The following is a 22,886-nucleotide window of genomic DNA, read 5'->3' as shown; positions in this document are numbered from 1 at the left end:
GATTCCCACCTGAATTAATCTTTTACTATCAAGGCTCCTATGACTCATTGGTCAGAGGGAGAGAGATCGGCACGCTGCAGACTAAATTCATTCAAGTTCAAGTGTTCCCAACATAAAACGTCCATGTCCTTAAACACGAAAACAAAACAGGCTGAAGAAGTAGTAACTCTGATCTCGTTTTTTTATACTTTTGACAGAATATATTGTTATTGGATTGTTTGACTCCATCCACACTCTGACCCGCACGCAGGCAGAAGCTGAAGGCCGTGGACTCAGGCTGATGTCCTCCACAGCAGAACAGAGAGTTTCTTCATCCTCTGAACCATTGCATGTCTGCTCCTGGTTTATGATGTAAATTGGGATAATTCTGCTTTATATATATATAAAAAAAAGAATTATAGAAAGTGCACTTAAATGTATATCATCAGTTTCTGTGTGAAAGCAGCACAGCCCTTAAGACTCACAGGCTGAGTGTGAAGACTTCTCCCACCCTGGAACTGAGCCAGATGAGCTTTCTTATGAAAACCTGACAACTTTCCAGGTAACTTGTAAGGAATTTAGCATTCGGGGTTATTAGTTCGCAGCCATTGGAGGACTCTGGTCCAGCCCACCAACCGTCTCTCTCTCTCTCTGACTGTTAAGTGTGAAGTTACAGACCTGCTCTCTCACTCAGGGTCTTTCAGCTTCATCTGAACCTCAAAGTTAATCTCATATAGTCTCGTCTGAAGCTCCGATTTGATTTGAAGCTCTGATTTTAATACAGAAACACAGACATGTCTGCTGGTCCTGGGTCGCTCTGCTCCACCTTGCTTTTTTTCAGCATCCTCATGTTTGTCTCTGCAGGTGAGATTTACTGTTAGAAACTGAAGATGAATGAATGAATGAAGCCTGTTTACATGTTAATAATATTTCTGTAAGAGTTATCTTCAGATTTATTCAGTTTGTCTGTGCAGACATCTGGGGCTGAGATCCAGACAGACAGACAGACAGAGAAAAGGAGCATGTGTGTGTCCAGGGGTGCTGTCAGATTTTTTTTTTCATTTCATGCAAGATTGCTGCTGCTTCTACATATTTATTTATAATATTAGTACTGGCAAGGATAAGTTACAAAATCCTTTGGACATGCATTCTCAAACAGAGTATATTCTGTCTGTCGTGACACTGAGTGGATCTCAAATTTTAATGTGTTTTAGCTCAATAAAAGCTCTCCTCATGTTTAGCATGAGGCTAAAATTCCACCTCAGTGGGTCACTGGTGACCTGGTGGATGTTCAGAAGTTCAAAATCCAACATGACTAAAAACTCAAATGTCAAAGGAAATAAACAAAATATTTAAAGTCAATCATTCTGATCATAACTGTACTTTGACCTTTAACCTCTCTGCTCTTCATGATTTCTTCTTTCAGATCAAAAGACCGTCTTAGCTGTGCCTGGACAGGACGTCACTCTGACATGTCAAGCTCCAGATAACAAACCTGTTACAGGTGTAAAGTGGAGCAGAGAAGACATCAGAGATAAAAATGTCTTTTTGTACCACAAGAAGCGTTTTGATACCACCAACCAGCATCCATTTTTTAAGAACCGGGTGGATCTGAAGGACAGACAGATGAAGAATGGAGACGTGTCTTTGATTCTGAAGAATGTGATAGATGCTTGTAATGGAAAATACCAGTGTCATGTCTTCATTGAAAAAACACACTCATGGAAATTCATTAGAACCATCAGACTGGGTGTTGTTCCTCCAGGTGAGTGAGTAGAGTTGAGTGTGTGTGTGATCAGAGGTGAAGCTGCTTCCTGGTTGTTGATGTTTGTTTGTTGTATGGATGAGCTGGTGGATGTCAGAGGTAGACAGATGTTTCTCCAGCTGTTGTCTTTGTGGCTGGTAGTCTTAGAGCAGCATTGTTTGGGTAAGGTTAGAGCAGAAACAAATTGTCAAATGTCAAACAAATGTCAAAAATGTCAGAGATGATTATAAAACATCTCTGCAGTTCCAGTCAGATCACATGTTTCCTGTTTTTTAAAGAACAAGCACAGAAAAATCCACCAGCATTCAAACTGCCACATGTTATTCCCACTTTTAACTTTTTCTGTCACACCTGTTTCTCTCCTGCAGGTAAACTGGGGAAAATTATTGGCGGGGTCGTTGGTTTGGTAGTTGCCATTGCGGTTGCTGGTTGTGGTTATCTGATGTGCAAAAAAGATAAAACACAAGAAACCCCGAATCCAGAGTAGCCTCTTGCAGGCCAGCAGCAGACTGAAATGGCTCAGAGCTCCTGACGGCTCGACTCCGAGTCTCCTGCTGCTGCTCCATAATCCTGCGTTGATGCCAACCATGGAGAAAGACACACCGATCATCATCTTCAGACATCAGACCAACAGTGTGTGTCTGTGCTGTCTGTCAGTGACTCTGGGCTACAGTTTATTCATCTTCAGGCTGTTACTCAGATTTACTGACACAAAGTCAAACTGTGTTACAAATAAACATGAATTTATGAGTGTGTTTTTTATTTTTTGAACCACACAAACATCCTCATGTAGAGATCAGCTGTTACAGTTTAATTACAGTAAATAATTAAAGTAAAGATTTGTGTAGTGACAGACTCAGGCTCAGACATCTCTCTGATGTGAACCGTGAAGTAGAGCTGGGCGATATGACCCAAAATTCATATCTCGATATTTTTTAGCTGGATGGCGATATACGATATATATCTCGATATTTATTTTCTTTAAGCCATAAGGTAAGAACAAAAAGAGAGTTTAGTCAAAGCTGTGTCCTAGATGTCACACAGGCACTTTTATTAACATACAGCGTAGATGTACATGAAGAATTTACTCTAATAAATTATCACCGTTTATTAAATAATAATGCTCCATAAATAAAAGAACACAATGTTGTTTTTGTGCATAACAAAAAGCTCACAATTGTGCAGTCAAAATGTAAACTAAAAGATTCTGAGCATAATAACAAAGAGATTTCACAGCTGCTCCCAAGTTCTACTGCATGACTGACAGCCTGCAATTTGAAATCCTCTTAACCGTGTCTCTGCACAGGTGCCATTTATGGTCCTTATACACACACAATAAGGTAATATTACTTGAAGCACAGCACGTATCACTCCATGAGGCTCCACTACGGTAGCCGTAATGCTCCGACAATCTATCAAGCGGTGCAGCTCCGTAGCTCACCAAAGTCGTACTGAAACATTTTTTGACAGATTGCTGTGCGCCGTCTAGCACATGAAAAACTGTTCGCGGTCATCAAGCACAACCAGAATTCATACATAATGCGCGCGGTCAACTTTTGAGAGAATGAAAGGATTTCAGGCCGTGCATGGCGTTAGCGTGGTTAGCTCGTTAGCGCGGTTAGCTCTCTAACACATTGACGCCGTCCAGCCCCAAGCATGGGGCAATCCACGGTAACACGGAGATTTGCCGTGTTCATCTTGTCGTTGTCTGCAGGTGAAGCTTTGGGGAGGAGGGGAGTTGTTCACTGAAGGAGAGACAAGGCCCAGTAACGCAGCGTAGAGACAAAAATGGACGGAAGAGAGGCAAACTTACGGCTCCACAAGTATAGTTATAACGTAACATAGACTATATCGATATAAACGATATTGTCACATCTTATATCTCGTATGAAAATATATCGATATTTTTAAAAAACTCGATATATCGCCCAGCACTACCGTGAAGCATGTTTCTCATTTATCAGACAGTTTCTGGCAGGTAATTCAAATAATGTTAAGTTCTTTATCATCGTCTCTGTTAATAAACATTTGCATTCATGAATTTTGACATTTTCAGTGTTTTTGTCATGTACAGAGGTTATGATTTATTTATTCATTTATTTTTTGTTACAAACTTGCTGTGATTGAACCATTTCTGCATCTGCACCTGTAATAACCAGTGCTAGCATTATTACACAAACAATGCAATGTGTTACACATTACTCGTTACTTTTCTTACAAGTGATGTGGTACCTTAGTTAATTAAATGCTGAAGAAAGTAATTTGTTACAGTACATTACATTACTTTTTCATTAGTCTGTAAAAGAACCTGAAACACACTGTCTACTAACAACACAAGCTTTAGGCTAATGCGCCACACACCAACACAAATCAACACCAACAGATACGATCTCTCTTTCAGTGTTTAGGTATGAACACAAAGCCAATGGCACAAAGAAAAGATGAAAACCAGCACAGAGATTTCAAACTGATTGCTCATCACTGCTGTAGTCAGCTGTTAAATTTCCGACCTGGCTGCATTCGCTCAGTTCTAACATATCTCTGGGTTCTTGGCTAGCTTAGCGTTAGCTGTCTGTGCCTGTGATTGCAAAGAGCCAAAGTTGTATTAGCAGCATAATGCAGCTGTTTCTGTCCTGGATGCAGTTTACACTTTACCATCACACTCATTTTCGAGCGAAAGAAACCCCAAAACCAAGTAATTGATACTGCAATGCATTATATTAATGTGATTACTGTCAACTATGTGGCTGTCTGTAAAAAAATATTGCCCCTGTTGTTAAATCATGAGTCTTCCACCGTTAAACACATTTTTGGAGACTGATTTCAGTTTCACTCAGAAGTGTAGATTAAAGAAATCACTAAAATATAACCAGTTTGATGTAGTGCCAGGGAAGACTGAGTCATCCCCCCGTCAAAGGAGCCCAGAGGGATTGATCAAATGTGATGGAAGAGGCTGTATCAAGACTAATGAGATCTATTAGATGGTTTTTAAATGCACTTTAAATTGGTTAGAATAAAGGTTATTTTAATTTTTCCAGTTAATGAGGACTGTTTTCTTGGCAATGCATACGGCCGTAAAAACAATGTGGGCTGTGTTCTTTTCTGTAGTGACCTCATCCAAGTTGCCCAGCAAGCACACTAAAAGGGATTAAATGTTACATTTCAGGCACTTTGATAAGTCTTCACATATCTCGTGCCAAAACTTCTGATTTGGTGGACAGAACCAAAGAGTGTGGATGTAATTGTCCAGTGTATTTGCTTGACAGTGTGAGCAGTTGTTGGAAGACGTATAGCCCATCTTATGACCAGTATCGTGCACTCTATGTAATATTTTATATTGTATTAATTGCAAACTGGGATTTCTGATCCATTGAAAGGTTTTTAAGCATATCTGAGACCAAAGGTTTTGGTCTAAGCTGATCGATAAATCCACTTCTCATTTTGCAATAGGAAGGGATATTGATTCATCTATTTTAGAAAGTGTTCTGTATATTTTAGACAATAATTTGGGGGGTTTTAGGTTAAAAAAGTTGTACCACACTTGGTGGTGTTTGTAATTCAGCTTCACCAGGATTAAATTTCTTTTTTTTTTTACTATGGATTTGATTTGATCTGACAGGACTCTTTAAAGCATTCCTGACTCACGCTGTTGCACATCCAGTCGAAATGTCACGGCCGTCTTGAGTGGGTGTAATGTGCTCCGGGCTGTTCGAATACAATACAGACATACCACAGATTGCCTTACATATAATTACATTTCAGATCCTGACTTGAGCTTTCTACATGAGCCAGAGACTTCCTTGGAAATCCTAAGTGTGACATTTACCATAAGAATGTTTCCATGATCGAGCCAATTCTTGACAGAACATTGTATTCATGTATTTTATATTGTAGGATTTACATGTGAATTGAGGGTGAAATTGAATTAATTTAAAGTGGTGTCAGTGGAAAATTTTGATTTCATTTCTTTTTTCTTTTTGTAAAAACGACAACCATAAAGAGGTTAAATTAGTGTACTGCTTTTATTTGTATAAATGAACTTCTTGCTTTTAACTTGAAGTGCTTTGATCTCTTGTGAGAAAACCATGGCCGGCACACAGTTTGGTCTTTGTGTAAAACAGCAAACCAGCATCAGAGCATATATATGTTGTCTCAGAATCAAGAGGAAACTTTCAAAATAAAATCTTTTCTTACTGAAGTAAAAACTGACCTTGCCTCTTATTTCTCATTTTCCTGACATGTAAATCCTTTAATGTTTTCCTGTTTGTTATTAAAGTTGATACCATGGCAGGCAGGGAGGACATAGTTGACTTTACAGTTACATGCAGGGGCGATTCTAGGATCAGAGCTTTGGGGGTGCTGAGCACCCAGAGCTGCCCAGCCAGGCAAGATAAACTTTACACGTCACGATGAGACTTCTTCCCTGTCTCTGTGAGTCCATGCATCCTTAAATATCTCCCGTTGTCCCGAGTTCTCTCTGACTGTCTCCTTGGTGCATTTAAACTCCTGTTCCTCCCTGTCCTCATCGTCTGTTGTCTTCATCTCCGCTATCAGTCATCATAATTTTACCCTCTCTGTGCAAGTCTGCAAATTTCTTTATTAAGTCATAAGATTCTTAAATTCAACAAGTCTCTCTCTGCCTGGGTCCTCGTCACAAAACATGACATCACTGTTTTGTACATTTTAACACAATTTAATCCTCACATTTGTGAAAGAAAAGCAAAACACTTTTTTGAGAAGTCTGTAACAAAACCATCAAATCTGATAAAGGTTATTTAAATGATGCTAAAGAAGAATGGATTGGAATAAAAAAAAAAATACATATTCTAACCTTAATTACTGGGGGAGAATAATGAATGATGCTCATACTGAGTAAGAAGTAAACTGAGTGCATTTTTTGGACAGAGATTCACTTTTAATGTGTATGTATAATATAATACAGATACATAAAAAACACTCCCAAAACAGAATAAATTATTACAAAATATTAATAAAAAACTATAAAAATGGAGGCAACTTTGCCTGAGGTAGAGTGTATACAATGTATGAAAAAATCTTTACTGCAGATACTAATTTAACTAATTTAATAATACTAATTTTGTGTTGTAAGATTTATGAGTTTCATGCTTTCATAGTGGTACTTGGGAGAGCTTGACATTTTTCTCAGGTGGTACACACTGTAAAAAGTTTGAGAAACACTGATAAGTGTTTCTCTGCCGCATAGGTCTGTATGCGGCAGTCATACAGACAACTGGACAGTCCAAAAGTTGGCCTACCTATTACTGGCTGAGGTTTTAATAGAGTTGTGGCCGAACCACATAAAATCATTAATTTTAATCTCCCCAATCAATGATAATGTTATGTTGGAATGTTGTTAAAGAGGGTCAAAAATGTTTCAACCCAGTTTGTTTTGCAGATTCTGTATAGCAGCTTTAATATAGGGAGGACACAACTTCCAGACTGTGTGAGTAAAATCAGGTTTTTTCTCTTCGTCAGTTTAACAGTTTCTGTTTTGCCCGTCACTGTTCCCTGTCTGTTTTCTTACCTGGGGGTAAGAAAACAGACAGCAGTAAACAGACAGCTGTAAGAAAACAGACAGCACCCCCAAAAATGGGCTAAAATCGCCCCTGGTTACATGTAACTTTTTTCTTCCTGTCATTTCAGAATTTACTTTTCACAATGCGTAAACAATTATTAGGTTTCTACCTTAGAAAAACCTACAGACATCTTCATGTTTTCTTAGCTGTGAATGTGAGGAAAGAGTTTGCTTGTTTACCTCATTTAGTCTCAAAGCTGGTCCCTCTTTAAGAAATCTGACTTTTGCGCTCAAATTTTTTTACGTGCACTCAGAATAGTGGCACGTATCTTTTCACAGTTCTCATTTATGCAGAAGGGTGAGAGCACACAGTGGTAGATGAAGATGGGTGTTTTGCCGTTTGTCTTCTGCACTCTAGTTCCAACATGGCGTCACAAGGTGGTGGGATTCTCAGTGCACCGCTCTTCTCTTTTCCTGTGTCCTTATGAATTCCGCAAGCCACCTTTGGCCTCGATTAAATTGTCACTGAGCTCAAGAAAAAGAGTTTAGGAACACTGAAGCATTGAAGTTTATAGAAAAAGGAATGTTGGAGAGCACTACAAGGACACTTAAATAATCAATTTAATGTTTCTTGTCAAAATGTCATCATTTATTAAATATTTTTTAAAATTCCTGAATAAACTTACAGAGATTAAAACGTGCTGCATTCCTCTGACCTTTTGGCTTTTTATTCATTGATTTTCTTAGAAGTGCTATGAAATTTGAATAAATCTCTTGGGAAAAGCAGAGAAATGCACACCTACAGAAAACGGCTCAATGAGTCTGTCATCGGCAGTTAAGATGTGACAGCAGGACGACCCTGATCATAGCCTGAGGGTGATCATGTCTCTCTAAGTCTCCTCCACCATCTTTCCTGTCAGAAGAGTGAAACTGCTGACCTCATTCTCCATATTGTGTTGTGTTTAATTACAGGAGACACTCAGAGTGGCTCTTTTTAAATTAGAATCCAACAGAAAAGTTTTGGATTTTAAAGACTTAGTCCTGGTTACACCTGTTTTATAGCTGCAGGTGTTTGGCTCACACTGCACACCTGTTCATTATAGATTGTTTGTGTAATGATCCCAGATCAGATAAGAGTTGCATCAACTGTTTCTAGAAAGTCAGAGCATTTTATCTTTATCTACACATGTATATACGTGATGTACCGTATTCTGCCTGAAGTATTTATGACATGAATCACAGTTATTGTGTAAGATTCTGGAGCCATTACAAAACATAACAAACAATATCTCCTGTCCTCCTCATTACCTCTTTACAGGTATGTCAATCAAGGAAGCTGCACAGGACTGGAAACCTGAGACGAGGTAACACTAAGCAAATGTGTTACATTCTTATTCCACAATAAAAGAAAATGACAGAACATGCATTTCTTTCGGTATTTTTTTTCACAGCTGTCATTGAATTTGGAGCTGAACTTAAAGCATTAGAGTAGACTTTAACAGTTTTATAAACACTACATTATAGGTTCTCTTCAGTATTTTTGTTGTTCGGCAATAATTGAACCGGTGTGTATGATCACATCTTCACTTTGTTTATGTTACTTTACAGTATACATATTATTTACAGTCTATTTTTTATAGTTGACGTATTTCCAAATATCAAGCAATGTATCTATTTTTTCCACACATGGTTTATGATATAAATTCTCTCAGGCAACTTCGGCAGAAATGCAGACTCACAGAAAGCTCGCTTAAACTCCTCAAAAACACAGAGTGAGTGTGAACACATCTCTCACCCTGGAACTGAGCCAGAAGAGCTTTCTCGTGAAAAATTGAACGCTTTTCCAGGTAGATCTTTAATTTCGTTACCATCTTATTACCGTCATAATTTAGCCCCACCCATCAGATTGAAAGCGTGTTTCGGGAAGATGTTCCTAATCATGTCGTTTTCATTTAGTAACTTGTCTTTAGCTTTACAATAATTGTTTATGATATTCTTCTGTTAATTTTCCCATATAAAAATTAAACAAAGTGTATCTCATTTTACAGACATCTGTGTGGGCATTTGCTGAAAAAACAACAGCCTTGAACAGTTTTTCCCCAAAACATTTTCTCCGAAATATGTAAGTTCTTTTAAACATGTGTCCCAGTAATCTGTGACAGCTCAGAGTCTTTGAAGGGTAATAAACAGATTAACTCAGATTCATTTTCAGCCATGAAACTAAGGAGAAGTGCTCTGCTTACATCATGAGATATGAAACCTGAGCGCCATCAGTAAGTCAGTGAGTAAAGTTTATTTATAAAGAGCTTTTCACAGACAAGCGGTTCAAAGCGATGTACACGAAATTAAAGTAAAAGGGTAAAGTGCCATAAAAAATACAAAAAGGAAATTCAGATACAATTAAAACTGTCAGTATTTTTTAAATGCTGTCAAACAAAAATTATTTTAGTCAAAATATTCTTTTTTGTAAAAAAGATCATTTATCTACACCAGTAAAACTATGATGACTGCGGCGTAGAGAGCCTCAAATTATGATATATATTTTTTAAACTTTTTTTTATTCATAATTTTTGTGACACGGAGGAACGAAAATGTGCTTAACGGAAAACTTTGCCTCTCCATGCGCACTCTTAACTGAGCATCGCACCCTTTGTATAAAGCGCTAATGACTCTTAAAAATAAGTGAAGAATAGTCTATTAAAGATAAAGCTTTTATCCATTGTACATTCATTAATATGAGTATGATCCAAAACCAAATGACTATTATTAAATATCTTTCTGCAATAAATCCAGATAATTCCTCTTTAATATAACTGAGTCCTATATCTTTAACGTCTTAGTAAAAAAAAAAAAAAAAACTGATGCAAATGTTTTTGCGTCATTATTTAAAGACTGTCCAGTTTTTTTTTTTTATGTGTCTTTGGTTCACAGCTATTGGAGGGCTCCGGTCCAGCCCACCAACCGTCTCTCTCTGATTCATAAGTGGGGAGTTACAGACCTGTTCTCTCACTCAGGGACTTTCAGCTTCATCTGAACCTCAAAGATCATCTCATATAGTTTTGTCTGAAGCTCAGATTCTGAGTTTAATACAGAAACACAGAAATGTCTGCTGGAACTGCGTCACTCTGCTCCACTTTACTGTTTTTCAGCGTCTTCATGTTTGTCTCTGCAGGTGAGATTTAACTAAACCGAGTTTCTCTCTGAGATAACAAGAATTTCATCTGGATTCAGTTTGTCTGTCTGTGTGAAGGAGACACGAGGCTGGGTGGACACTTAACATCTGTAATCCAGCTGTGACAGAGACAGTGTAATGTGTGTGTCAGTGTGATGTGTTGTAGTGTCAGGAGTCAGTATACAGCTACAAAGCTTTTAGTTCAGTGTATACAAACAGCTGTAGCTCCATAAAGGCAGCATGCAGAGACTCACAGTGTCTTATAATGAGAGGCTGCTTTCTCTCACACATTATGTTCACTTATTATCAGCACATGTTGTTGTTCTGTGGAAGCTAACATCTTGTAGTTTCTGACACTTTGCATGTTTAGCATGAGGCTAAAATTCCCCCTCAGTGGGTCACTGGTGACCTGAGCTGTGTAGTAGGAAGCCATGTCAACACCCAGTGTGTTTCTGAATTCATTTTACACTGACATTGGCAATCAGGATAATCCAACACGATCAGTCAGGTGATGATAAAATTGTGATTGATAATCTATGAACAACATTAAAAATATAACAGTGAAATGCAACACAGATTATGTGCTGATCAAGATTAAATACAAAAACTGGATTCAAACTCAGTCTTTGTAAAAATTTAATATGAGGTCAGCACAGTGAGTGTGTCCTCTTTAGGATCAGATATTAATACTTATAGATAATCCACCTGTTGTAAATGTGTTCGCTGCTAACTGAGGATAAAAATAGAAAATCACAGAATAAAGTTGCATCTAAAATTCTATATTATTTACTATTTATCACTGATACTTGTTAGGGAAACAAATACATTGGATGCTGTTAAAAACAAATAAAATTCATCATGCTATGGTCCTGGGTCGTTGACCCAGTGTTTTGAGTTTATTGTTATTATTTTCCAGTTTCTGCTGTTTTGTGTTAGTTCTTTGGGTTTGGTTGTTTTGTTTATTATCCCTACCTGTGTCTTCCCTCTGTGCTCTGTTCAGGTCCCCGAGTTTTGTGTGGTAAAACACTCTGTGTGTTTCCTGTTTTACTTTGTAAGTCTGTGCCTCGTTATGCCCATTAATTCCAGCGATGTCCCCTCCTGTGCGCTATTTCCTGATTACCTAGTGTGTGTATTTATAGTGTGTTTCTGTCTGTGCTCCTCGTCGCGTCGTCTGTGTTTCTCTGCGTCTCTTTGCCCAGCATTCATCATCTTGTAGTGGATTTTTGTATGACATGTATACCTATAAATCTAACATGATGGATTTTTGTACTTATATATCGATCTGAATAACTTTCATGTGGAGTTTTAGGCATGCAGTGGTTCACACACACACACACACACACACACACACACACACACACACACACACACACCCACACCCACAAGTCATGCAGCACACTCATGAGGCATATCTTCACTGTCCGGTACACACACACACTATAAACCTACACTGGAGTGTTTTATTTTTATGTTATGCATTTAACTCATATATTTGATGTAGTTAGGCCAAGTATTATTCACATTAATATCATAATTATCTTTTATAAACTATGCTATTTGCTGTACTAATGTGTGACCTTTGACCATGTTGTGACCTATTGTCAGAGGGTAAAGCAAAGGGTTAACCTAGGGGTGTCACTTTGGACCGGGCACTCAGCCAGCGCCAGGTGTGAACTCTGGCCAGCATTTGACCCTGCACCTGCTGCTCCTGGGTGCGTGGGAAAGTTACTCAGCAGCAGGAGGTGGGACTACTGGTACCTTTAAAAGGGGGCCGGGGACAGCCCTCTGGGCTTTTTCCTGCTGTCTGTCCGTGGGGTCGGTCCCTACCTGCATGCGCTTACTGCGAACACCCTAGGGGAGCTTTGGTTTTCCTTCTGTTTTGCTGAGCTACACTGTTCAATAAAACAGCTGGCATAGAACTTTGCTCCTCTCCTGTAATTTTTGTGTTTTTGACTTTAATTGAAATTGGGAAGCTGAGATCCACCTATTGCTAATCTGAAGAATTACTCTCCATTGTGACAACTACAATCTGCTATCTCTGTACATCTCCTGCTGTCCTTATGTTTTCAGGTTTGTTTGTTAGTTTTTCCCAGTTTAGATTTATGTTCAGTTCTGCCCTTAATATTTTTATTGTAAATAAATCTCCACTCACATCTCCACTGCATCATGGGTCCTCATTCATTCCCCCACACGACAGCTGCCCCAGCCGTGACACATCACATACACAATCTTAAGCAGAACAACATGCAGTGAAATGCTTCCGTCCCAGCAGACTTGGCCATGCCATCTCAGGGCTTGATTTAGCATAGGGGGGTCTAGACAGGACCCTTACTGGATACCGTCCCATGTGAGACTTGAACTTGTGACTCCTGCTCCAAAGGTGTACAGTCTTACAACTACGCTTTCCAGCCACAGTGCACAAAACCAGGCCCTCCTACTGTTCACGTACAGAGTTCTGAGGAATCTTCCAGGAATTGTGATGCTATTTTCACTCATATGTTTCATACCTGATTATCTCCAACCTGCTGCTGACCTTCTACCGCTCGTCCATTGAGAGCCTGCTAACCTACCTACTGCATCACGGTATGGTATGGCAGCTGCACCAAGGCGGATAGAGTGAGGCTTCAGAGTGTGGTCAAGACAGCACAAAAGATCATCGGCTGCCCTCTCCCCTCCCTGATGGACATTTATTCCTCCTGCTGCCTCAGCAGAGCAGCAAACATCATCAAGGACAGCTCCCACTCTGGTTTCAATGTGTTCAGCCTGCTTCCCTCAGGGAAGCGCTACAGGTGCATCAGCACAAAAACCCACAGACTCAAAAACAGTTTCTTCCCCAAAGCCATAACCACCCTGAACTCACACATGCACTGATAACACAGCCGCCACCCCCTTTTCTTCCCACTTCCTCTATGGACCACCACTGTGTAATACCAATTCTATGTGCAATAACCCAACTGTATATACACACTATTTATTACATATTACTTCTTTTAAAAACCGGCTTGTATATTTGTACATTTTATATATATATATATCTTTTTCCCTCTCTTAATACTGTCCATATGTATATAGCGCTGCAGAACTGCCCCCCCCCCCGCCCCAGCATGTTTGCACTGAGTAGGAGATGCTCTGTATCTCATTGTACAACTGTATAGTGACAATAAAGGCATTGTATTCTATTCTATTCTATTACTATGTTACCATACCAAGTTACCATGGTGATGCCATAAGGAGTGAACCACCTTCCTAGTTAAGAAAACCCTATTAACCCTGAATTCACCTGAATAAACTCAAATGCTGCCTCACAGTACAGACCTCTGGAGGATGTTAAGATGTTAGAATTAATTAGTTCAAAATGACAAAAAACTTATAGTTTTTTATTTATCATACTTATAGTAAATAATTGTGATCATAATTGTACCTTGACCTTTAACCTCTCTGCTCTGTGTTGTTTCCTCTTTCAGGCCAGAAGAACATCACAGCTGATACTGGAGACAACGTCATTCTGCCATGTCGACTTACAAATAACATCACAGCTGTAGAGTGGAGCAGAGCTGACCTGGGAGATGAAATTGTCTTTTTGTACCAGGATGGACAATTTGTTCCACAAAAACAGCATCCATCTTTTAAGAACCGGGTGGCTCTGCGGGACAGACAAATGAAGGATGGAGACGTGTCTTTGATTCTGAAGGATGTGACAACTGCTGATAGTGGAACATACAAGTGCCGTGTTAAAATAGCAGAAAGGAATTTATGGAAATACATCAATCTGAGTGTTCCTCCAGGTGAGTGAGTAGAGTTGAGTGTGTGTGTGATATCAGAGGTGAAGCTGCTTCCTGGTTGTTGAAGCTGCTTCCTGGTTGTTGATGTTTGTTTGTTGTTGTATCAAAGCAGCATTTTGAATTATCCTGGTAACTTGAAGGTTAACACTGAGTGTTCTGTAAATCTGCACACAGTTGTTGCTTCATTCAGTGATTTTAGTGCGGCAAATCTTCCCATCATCCCTCATGCTGGAAATAAAAGACAAGAAAATGTGACACTGTTTAGCATGAGGTTAAAATTCACCCTGAGTCGGTCACTGGTGATGTTAACATTAATGGTGGATGTTAGGAGGTTAACATTAATTAACAGAAAATGACCAAAAGGTATTCTGTCCATCTCTTTCTGCTTATCTAAGCCAAAGTTAAGGGGAGCTGGAGCCTATCAGAGATAACACTGGGTGAGGGGCAGGTTGCCAGTATGTTACAGGCCTAACACAGAGAGACACACAACTACTCACACCACCTTAGAATCACCAGTTAACCTAACCCCACTAAGTGCATATTTTTGTAGGACGCCAGAGTACCCTGAGAAAGGCTCCATGCAGATGGTGGATTTGAACCAAGAACCTCCTTTCCATCAGTGGTTGGCAACAGTGATAACAATCATGCCACCATAAGGCCCTGAAAGCTCACCTATCAAAGTAAATAAACAACAAACACCCCTCTGCTCTGTGTTGTTTCCTCTTTCAGTAATAAAAACCATTCCAGTTAAGTCTGGACAGAACGTCATTCTGCCATGTCGAGCTCCAAAAAACAATCAACGTGTAAAATGGAGCAGAGCTGACCTGAAGACAGCAAATGTCTTTTTGTACCAGGATGGTCACTTTGTTCCAGGCAACCAGCATCCATCTTTTAAGAACCGGGTGGCTCTGCGGGACAGACAGATGAAGGATGGAGACGTGTCTTTGATTCTGAAGGATGTGACGATTAATGATGCTGGAACATACGGGTGTCGTGTCTACATGGAAAAAACACGCTCATGGAAATTGCTCATTATCATCAAGCTGAGAGTTGATCCTCCAGGTGAGTGAGTAGAGTTGAGTGTGTATGAAAGGGGTTGTGCTGGCAACGCGTGATCAATCACAAACGGGTGATTCATGATCAAAGGACTTTTCTTCCACAGGAAATGATCCCTATGAGTGACACCTACTCCAGAGATGTTACCACATGGTGATTAAACATTTGTAAGGCTGCACTTGTAATGGTGCAGAAAGTTTATTGTAAAAGTGTTTGGTTAGGTTACGTGGTTACATTCTTATTCCAAGCAGAACAACCAAGACTCCTGGTCTGTTTCACCTTCTTCACTTCGGAGTTTAGTTCTTTGTAACAAAAAGAAATGACAAACACGTTAAGAATAACTGAATTATTTATAATACAATGAGTGTTTGAGGGAGATACATAAGAGGTTGGATAGAGAAGAATGCACTTCATTTTTGACTCCTTCATTGAGAAACAGAGAGTCTGTTCTGGGTATGTCTTGCAGTCTGGTTGATCTGTGACACAACAACAGGTTATGGGTGATTGGCGACCTTTTCAAGGACTGGATCCAAAAAACCCCTGGACATATTTTATTTTTAGTTTGCCTTCCAAAGACACAACACTAATGTATTTACAACCTAACCATGTGATACACTGTTATTGCTGGCTCAGAAATGTATTCTTACTAACTGGGCCAAGGATAAACCTGCTACTGTTACTTTGTGGTTCAGGGAATTGTTTAGAGTTATTCCTCATGAACAATTTGCTGCTATTTTGGGAGGAAATAAGGATTTGTTCCTCAATGTTTGGTCTCCCTTGCTTATTTATTTGCTAGATGATTTGTCTCATTGCGAGTGGGTCGGTTGTCTTTGATTGTCCTCTGAACTAAAACTGCAGGCGGTTCCTTTACTTCTTTTATTTCTTAGATATCTGCTGAGCTGCTGTGATTCTGTGTTTCCTCTCAGCACAAAACTGAAGCATCTTCATCAACACTACAACCTGATAAACGACAAAACCTGTAATAAACATGCCGGCCCACAGTGTCCATTTCACACTTTGCCTCTCCAAAATGTGGAAAATAGATACACTCAGTAGTTGCAATAACAGCGAAGGGAGACATTTTATTTCAAGCCAAGATTAAAGAAACCACAAGAAAGCATTTAAACAGAGATTATAAACACATTAACATTAACACACATATAAGCTGGCTGGCTTAATTGTTTGTGAGGAATAAGAACCTTAAAAATGTACTTTGTATGTTTTCTGTCCACCACCGACTTCTCGGCTCAGTGTATTATCTCCCTCTGCTGGTGAAACAACTTGCTGACGCAACATTAAACTTTTGCACGTGTGTCCATTTCACATTTTGGCATGATACTGGGTTGAATAGTCCAAAACGCCACAAAACTCCTTTTTCTAACCTCTATTTTATGACCTCAGTGAAAAATATCACGAGGTCAGAGGATCCATGAGGACTCCTGAGAAACTTAATGACTGTTATTTTAAAGGAGGAGGAAAATATAGGGCATCATCTACTAAATGTGTCGGACTCAGGAAATACTTTAAAAAAAATACTCACTGTAGTGAAACATACAAAAAAAAAATTACAGTATTTTTGAAAGAGTCGAAGTATCAGCTTAGTGACACAAAGTCATGAACAGGTGTATTTTTTCCAGCTGACTTATGTCCAAAGAACTGATAGATCATAATGATCGTGATGTTTCAGTACAGTCTGAGTTAAATTAAGTTACTTTCATTTTCTTCTTTCAGAGGAGAAACTAAGAATTTTAGCTTCACTGCTTAGTTTTTATTTTCTCATTAATCATGAGATCATGACTCGGATCGAGTGTAATTACAGCTGTTTCCAGTTATAACTATGTAATAATGCTCCAGGGTGTTATACATTTTTATGTTGTTTTTGGTAAAAAACAAAACAAAACAAACAACAACAAGAACCTGAACCTGTGCGTATGTTCACAGCTTCACTTTTTTATGTTACTTTACAGCAAACATATTAATTTGCAGTTTATTTTTTATATTTCATGTATTTCCAAATATCAATGAATGTATCTATTTTTTGCAGCGACGATATAAAGTCTCTTAAGCAACTGAAGCACAAATGCAGACTCACAGAAAGTTTGCTTAAACAAAATGTCTGGTTCAACAACAGCGGCTGAGTGTGAACACGTCTCAACCTGGAACTGAGCCGGAACAGCTTTCTCATGAAAAATGAACAACTTTCCAGGTAGATCTGAAATTTCATTATCCCATTTAATTCTCTCCTCTGTGTTGTTTCTTCTTTCAGTAATAACAAGTATTCCAGTTAGGTCTGGACAGAACATCACTCTGCCATGTCGAGCTCCAAAAAACAACAAAAGTGTAATGTGGAGCAGAGCTGACCTAAAGACAAAAAAATGTCTTTTTGTACCGGGATGGTCACTTTGTTCCAGACAACCAGCATCCATCTTTTAAGAACCGGGTGGATCTGCGAGACAGACAAATGAAGGATGGAGACGTGTCTTTGATTCTGAAGAATGTGACGATTAATGATGCTGCAACATACGTGTGTCATGTCCTCATGGAAGAAACACGCTCATTAAAGTCCATTAGAATCATCAAACTGATTGTTCCTCCAGGTGAGTGAGTCGAGTTGAGTGTGTGTGTGATCAGAGGTGAAGCTGCTTCCTTTTTTTTTTTTTTACCTTTTATTCTTTATTTTATTTTCACTTGCTGAATACGGGACAGACTGGGGGAAAGAAAGGGGAGAAAGAAAAACAGCTGAGAAGAGGGACGGGGAAAAGGGGCAAAAAAACAAAAACCAACAGAATAAGCAGACAAAAAATACATATATCGATCACCTGGATCACCTGTTGAGAAAGAAAAGAGAAAACAAGCAGAAGAAAACGAGAGTAATAGAATAAACAACATCACAATGATATATGGGCATATGACAGTAAATACTAAATATTAAACATTATTGTGCAGCACGTAAGATCGACAGCGCACAGTGTGCTTTGAGGTAGGAGGCAAAAAGGGTGTAGTTTGTGTGTGTGAGCACCCGTGTGTACACCTGTAAACGTGCTGCCGTTGAGCGCATGACTGTGCGTGATCGTGCTGTGCGTATGTGTCGAAATAAAGGATCTTGTTTGTGGATGAGTGTGGAAGCAGGTGATCGAAGCAGTTAAAGAAAGAAAAAAGAAAGAAAGAAACCTGTCATGGTCCTGGGTCGGTGACCCAGCGCTTTGAGTCTATGATTATTATTTTCTAGTTTATTCTGATTTTGTATTACTTCTTTGGGTTGGTTGTCGTGTTTATTTTTCCTACCTGTGTCTCCCTCTGTGCTCTGTTCGGGTCCCCGAGTTTTGTGTTGTAAAACAGTCTGTGTGTTCCCTGTTTTACTTTGTAGGTCTGTGTCTCGTTATGCCCATTAGTTCCAGCTGTGTTCCCTCCTGTGTGCCATTTTCTGATTACCTGGTGTGTGTATTTATAGTTTGTGCCTGCCTGTGCTCCTCGTCGCGTCGTCTGTGTTTCTCTGTGTATCTGCCGTGTATTTAAGGTTATTCCGTGTTTCTCCGTGTGTAGCAGCCCTTGGCATCAAGAATGACAGAAGAGTCTCTAACGGGTGCAGCCATTTATTTCCTCACCACACACGCCTCATTCTCTGGACATTGAGCACCGTGAAACTATAAAATAAGAAAAAATTGATACCCGTACAGTCCTTTTGAAGTATAACAATGAGCAATAACAACAATGAGCTCAAGTTAATTCAGGTAAGTTCAAACAAGTAATTCTGAGATATACAGTCACAGATTAAATAAAACAAAAAAGGGTTGCTTCTAACAGCATCAAGGGGTTACACAGTTCGGTTAAATAAAATATAACAACAGATCACCTCTCATCACATACCTCAGTCCGCTTGCCAAGGGTGCAAACTCCGGTGAACACTTAAACACTTCGGCCCGTTTCTCATGGGATGCTGCTAGCTTGCATGACACACATGTCTAAGCTAAAAAATAGCACATGGATGTAAGTAACGTAAGTACAAACAAAAAGGTTTTCAGATAGCTCACAATACAAACGCAGCAACATACCTTACATTAAACACACACATCATACTTATCAAAGTATTATCGTAACTTACATGGACTTTGTACAACTTATTCCTGCCGCACGACAGACCGCTCATACACGTTACGGGGCATGCACATCTGTCCTTAGTGCGACTGCGCATACAGTTCCGACAACCCCCGCAAGGATGACTTATGGTACAGATCAGCGGTTCATTACACTCCCACCAATCATGCTATGATTTAGAAACTAGCTAATCATACATGATTTGAACAACAACAACAAAATGAAACCACTTCAACCAATATGCAGGTGTACAAACATCATAGAGCAGGTGCCACCTGGACTGTTACATTGTTTATGTCAGCATGTCAGTTCCTCTCAGATAATAACGTGGTTGTTATTATTCTCTTTCAACAAGAACCACCAGTTTTTGAATAGGCCGCTCGATAATGGGGGGCTTGAAAGCACGGTCCTGTTTCTTGGTCCGACTTTGGACTCCTACTTGAACCTTGACCCGACGGACTAACCCATCATCGCCTTTGATAGTTTCAACGATACGCCCCAGTTGCCACTGACATCTTGGTAACATATCTTCCTTGATGATAACAATGTCATTCACTTTTAGATTACGGTGGGTTTTGTGCCACTTCTGTCTTGTGGAGACATTCATGAGGTATTCTCTTTTCCACCTACCCCAGAACTGCTCAGTTAAGTATTGTACTCTACGCCACCTCTTCGCTGCATACAAGTCTTCTCTCACAAATTTCCCAGGTGGTGGTAGAGCAACTTTGGACTTCATCAGTATAAGATGGTTCAGAGTAAGAGGTTCAGGTGCCTTTGGGTCACAGATACTGTCCACAGTCAAGGGGCGGCTATTTACAATAGCCATGGCCTCATAAAACAAAGTTCTAAGAGAGGCATCGTCTAGTCTTCCTGCACACTGAGCGGTAGTGGCATTTAGCACATTACGAATAGTCCTAATTTGGCGTTCCCAGATGCCACCAGCATGACTTGCAGAAGGAGCATTGAAAACAAACTCACACTGTTTGTCTGCCAGGAAAGCCTCCAGTGCCTGCATGTCACATTGTTTGAAAGCCTCTCTGAACTCATTTCTGGCTCCTACAAAGTTTGTGCCTTGGTCACAGCGGAGTTGGCAAACAGCTCCTCTGAGGCTGATGAAGCATCTAAGGGCATTGATGAATGCATCCGTTTATAGGTCTTCTAGCATCTCGATATGGACAGCACGTGAAGACAAGCATGTAAAGATAAGCCCATACCTTTTGTACTCCTTGCGGCCCCGCTTGATGGAAAATGGACCAAAACAATCCATACCAGAGTACGAGAAAGGAGCGGAGGCTTCAGTCCTTTCTTTCGGGAGCTCTGCCATGCGTTGCTCCTCAGTGGGGCGCCGAAGTTTTCGACATTGCACACATTTATGTATTAACTTGGCAACTGCTTTGCTTCCCCCAAGCACCCAAAACCCATTTGCTCTGAGTTCTGCTAGAGTTTGACTGCGACCCTGATGACAGATGGTGGCATGGTAATGAGACAGTATTAATCTTGTAATGTGACTTTCCTTTGGAAGGATGACCGGGTGTTTTAGTTCTCGACTGAGCGTTGCCTTTGTCAGTCTTCCACCGACACGAAGTAGTCCTTCATCTAAGATGGGATCAAGACAGCTTAGGGGGCTAGAGCATGGAAGAGAGTTGCCCTTCTGAAGTGTCTTTATGTCTTGCAAAAAGGCTTGACGCGGAACCAGACTGATTACTAGCTTACAAGCCTTTCTCCTTTCCTCCACCGTCACAATGCTGCTGACACAATCTGACTTCATGCCTAGTCTCTTAATTCTTGCAACTACTCTAATGAGCGTTGTCCAGCTGGAAAAGCGGCTTAGACGGCTCAGAATGTCATTTTGCTCATTGGTATGGGTGGCAAAGGTTTTCACCGATTTAACTTCAGGGTCACAGACTAGCAAATCTGGTGAAAAAATCTGGGTGTATCTCAGGTTTCCATAGAAATTTAGGACCCGATAACCAGTTCGTTGACAGAATGTCCCCTGCACAAAGACCTCTCGAAGCGTGGTCAGCTGGGTTTTCTGCCGTATCTACATAGTGCCACTGAGCAGGGTCTGTGGTTTCTCGGATTAGCTGAACACGATTTGCGACAAACACATGGAATCGCCGTGCCTCATTGCTGATGTAGGCCAATACAACTTGGGAATCAGTCCAAAAGAATTCCTCGTCAATCTGCATGCCGAGCTCTGTTTTTAACATGACGCTTAGTCTTGCGGAGATGCAGCCGAAAGCTCCAGCCTTGGGATGCTCATGAGCTTTGTTGGTGCAACTCTTGCTTTGGCTAACACAAGGCTACAGTGTACTTCATCCTTTCCATTCTTGTATCTGAGGTAGGAACATGCACCATAACCTATGTTACTGGCGTCGGAAAAGTGGTGCAGTTCCACCCTCACTATGTTGCCAAAGTCTGGAGGATGGTAGCATCTGGGTATCGCTATTTCCTTTAGTCTGTGTAGATCCCTTTTCCATTGCTCCCACCGTGAATGTAGGCTATCGGGAAGCTGATCATCCCAATCTATGCCCATGCGACACAGCTCCTGGAGAATACATTTACCACTCAGGATAAAGGGAGCTACGAGACCAAGAGGGTCGTAGAGGGACAAAACAGCAGACAGGATACCACGGCGAGTTGAGGGTTGATCCCTTTTGTCAATGTTGAAGCTGAACGTGTCACTTTCTATTGACCACTGAATGCCAAGTACGTGACCCTCCGCTGTTGAATCCAGGCTAAGGTTGAGAGGCCCAGTGGTTACTGCTCTTTCTGAAGGCGCAACACCAGATAGTGCCTCCACTTGTTCGAGTTAAATTTGTGCAAGCGTAAACCTCCAGTCTTACACAGCTGTTGTGCATTGATAATCAGGTCTGTAGCTTCTGTGACTGATGGGACGCTAGTTAGTCCATCATCAACGTAAAAGTTCTTTTCAATGAAAGTAGCCGCCGAAGGATAATCGGCTTCGCATTGCTGTGCAAGATATTTAAGGCCGAAATTGGCACACCCTGGAGAGGAACCAGCACCGAAAAGGTGAACCGCCATTCTATATTCTTGGGGTTCTGTTTCCAGCTGACCGCCCTTCCACCATAGGAACCTCAGGTAGTTCCGCATGTTGGGTGGGACATAGAACTGATGGAACATTTTTTCAATATCGCAGGTGATGGCTACTGCTTCCCTCCTAAAGCGGCAGAGAACTCCTACTAGAGAGTTTATCAGATCAGGGCCAGTCAATAAGGTGTCATTCAGAGAGATGCCCAGAAACTTGGCTGAACGGTCGAAGACCACCCTAAGTTTATCTGGTTTCCTAGGATGGTACACCCCATGATGTGGGATGTACCAAATTGTCTCTCCCTCATGTGCAGGGGGGGCTGGTTCTGCAACACCTTTGCTGATGGTTTCCTCCATGAATGCTGTGTAATGGTCATGGTACTGCTTGTTGGACTTCAACTTCCTCTTGAGGTGTTGCAAACGAGCTTCAGCCAGTCGCTTGTTGTTTGG

The 22,886-nt window shown here is 40.4% G+C and overlaps 1 protein-coding gene across 1 annotated transcript; it reads left to right on the top strand.

Moving 5' to 3' along the window:
• The first annotated feature begins 669 nt into the window (after positions 1–669).
• LOC120438250 (CD226 antigen-like) lies at positions 670–2,495 on the top strand. The gene is made up of 3 exons (XM_039608697.1): positions 670–843; positions 1,406–1,744; positions 2,113–2,495. The coding sequence occupies exons 1-3, from the start codon at positions 774–776 to the stop codon at positions 2,229–2,231; spliced, it is 528 nt and encodes a 175-aa protein (XP_039464631.1). The 5' UTR covers positions 670–773; the 3' UTR covers positions 2,232–2,495.
• Positions 2,496–22,886: the final 20,391 nt, after the last annotated feature.

Source organism: Oreochromis aureus, linkage group 3, assembly GCF_013358895.1.
Source record: "Oreochromis aureus strain Israel breed Guangdong linkage group 3, ZZ_aureus, whole genome shotgun sequence".
In the NCBI taxonomy this organism is placed as follows: Eukaryota; Metazoa; Chordata; class Actinopteri; order Cichliformes; family Cichlidae; genus Oreochromis; species Oreochromis aureus.
The sequence above is the reverse complement of the archived record's forward strand: the minus strand, read 5'-3'. Positions and strand labels throughout refer to the sequence as shown.

Coding starts and splice junctions, on each gene's coding strand:
- LOC120438250 (XM_039608697.1), top strand. CDS start 774: ATGTCTGCTGGTCCTGGGTCGCTCTGCTCCACCTTGCTTTTTTTCAGC. Junction 844..1,405: donor CCTCATGTTTGTCTCTGCAG/GTGAGATTTACT, acceptor TTCTTCTTTCAG/ATCAAAAGACCGTCTTAGCT. Junction 1,745..2,112: donor ACTGGGTGTTGTTCCTCCAG/GTGAGTGAGTAG, acceptor TCTCTCCTGCAG/GTAAACTGGGGAAAATTATT.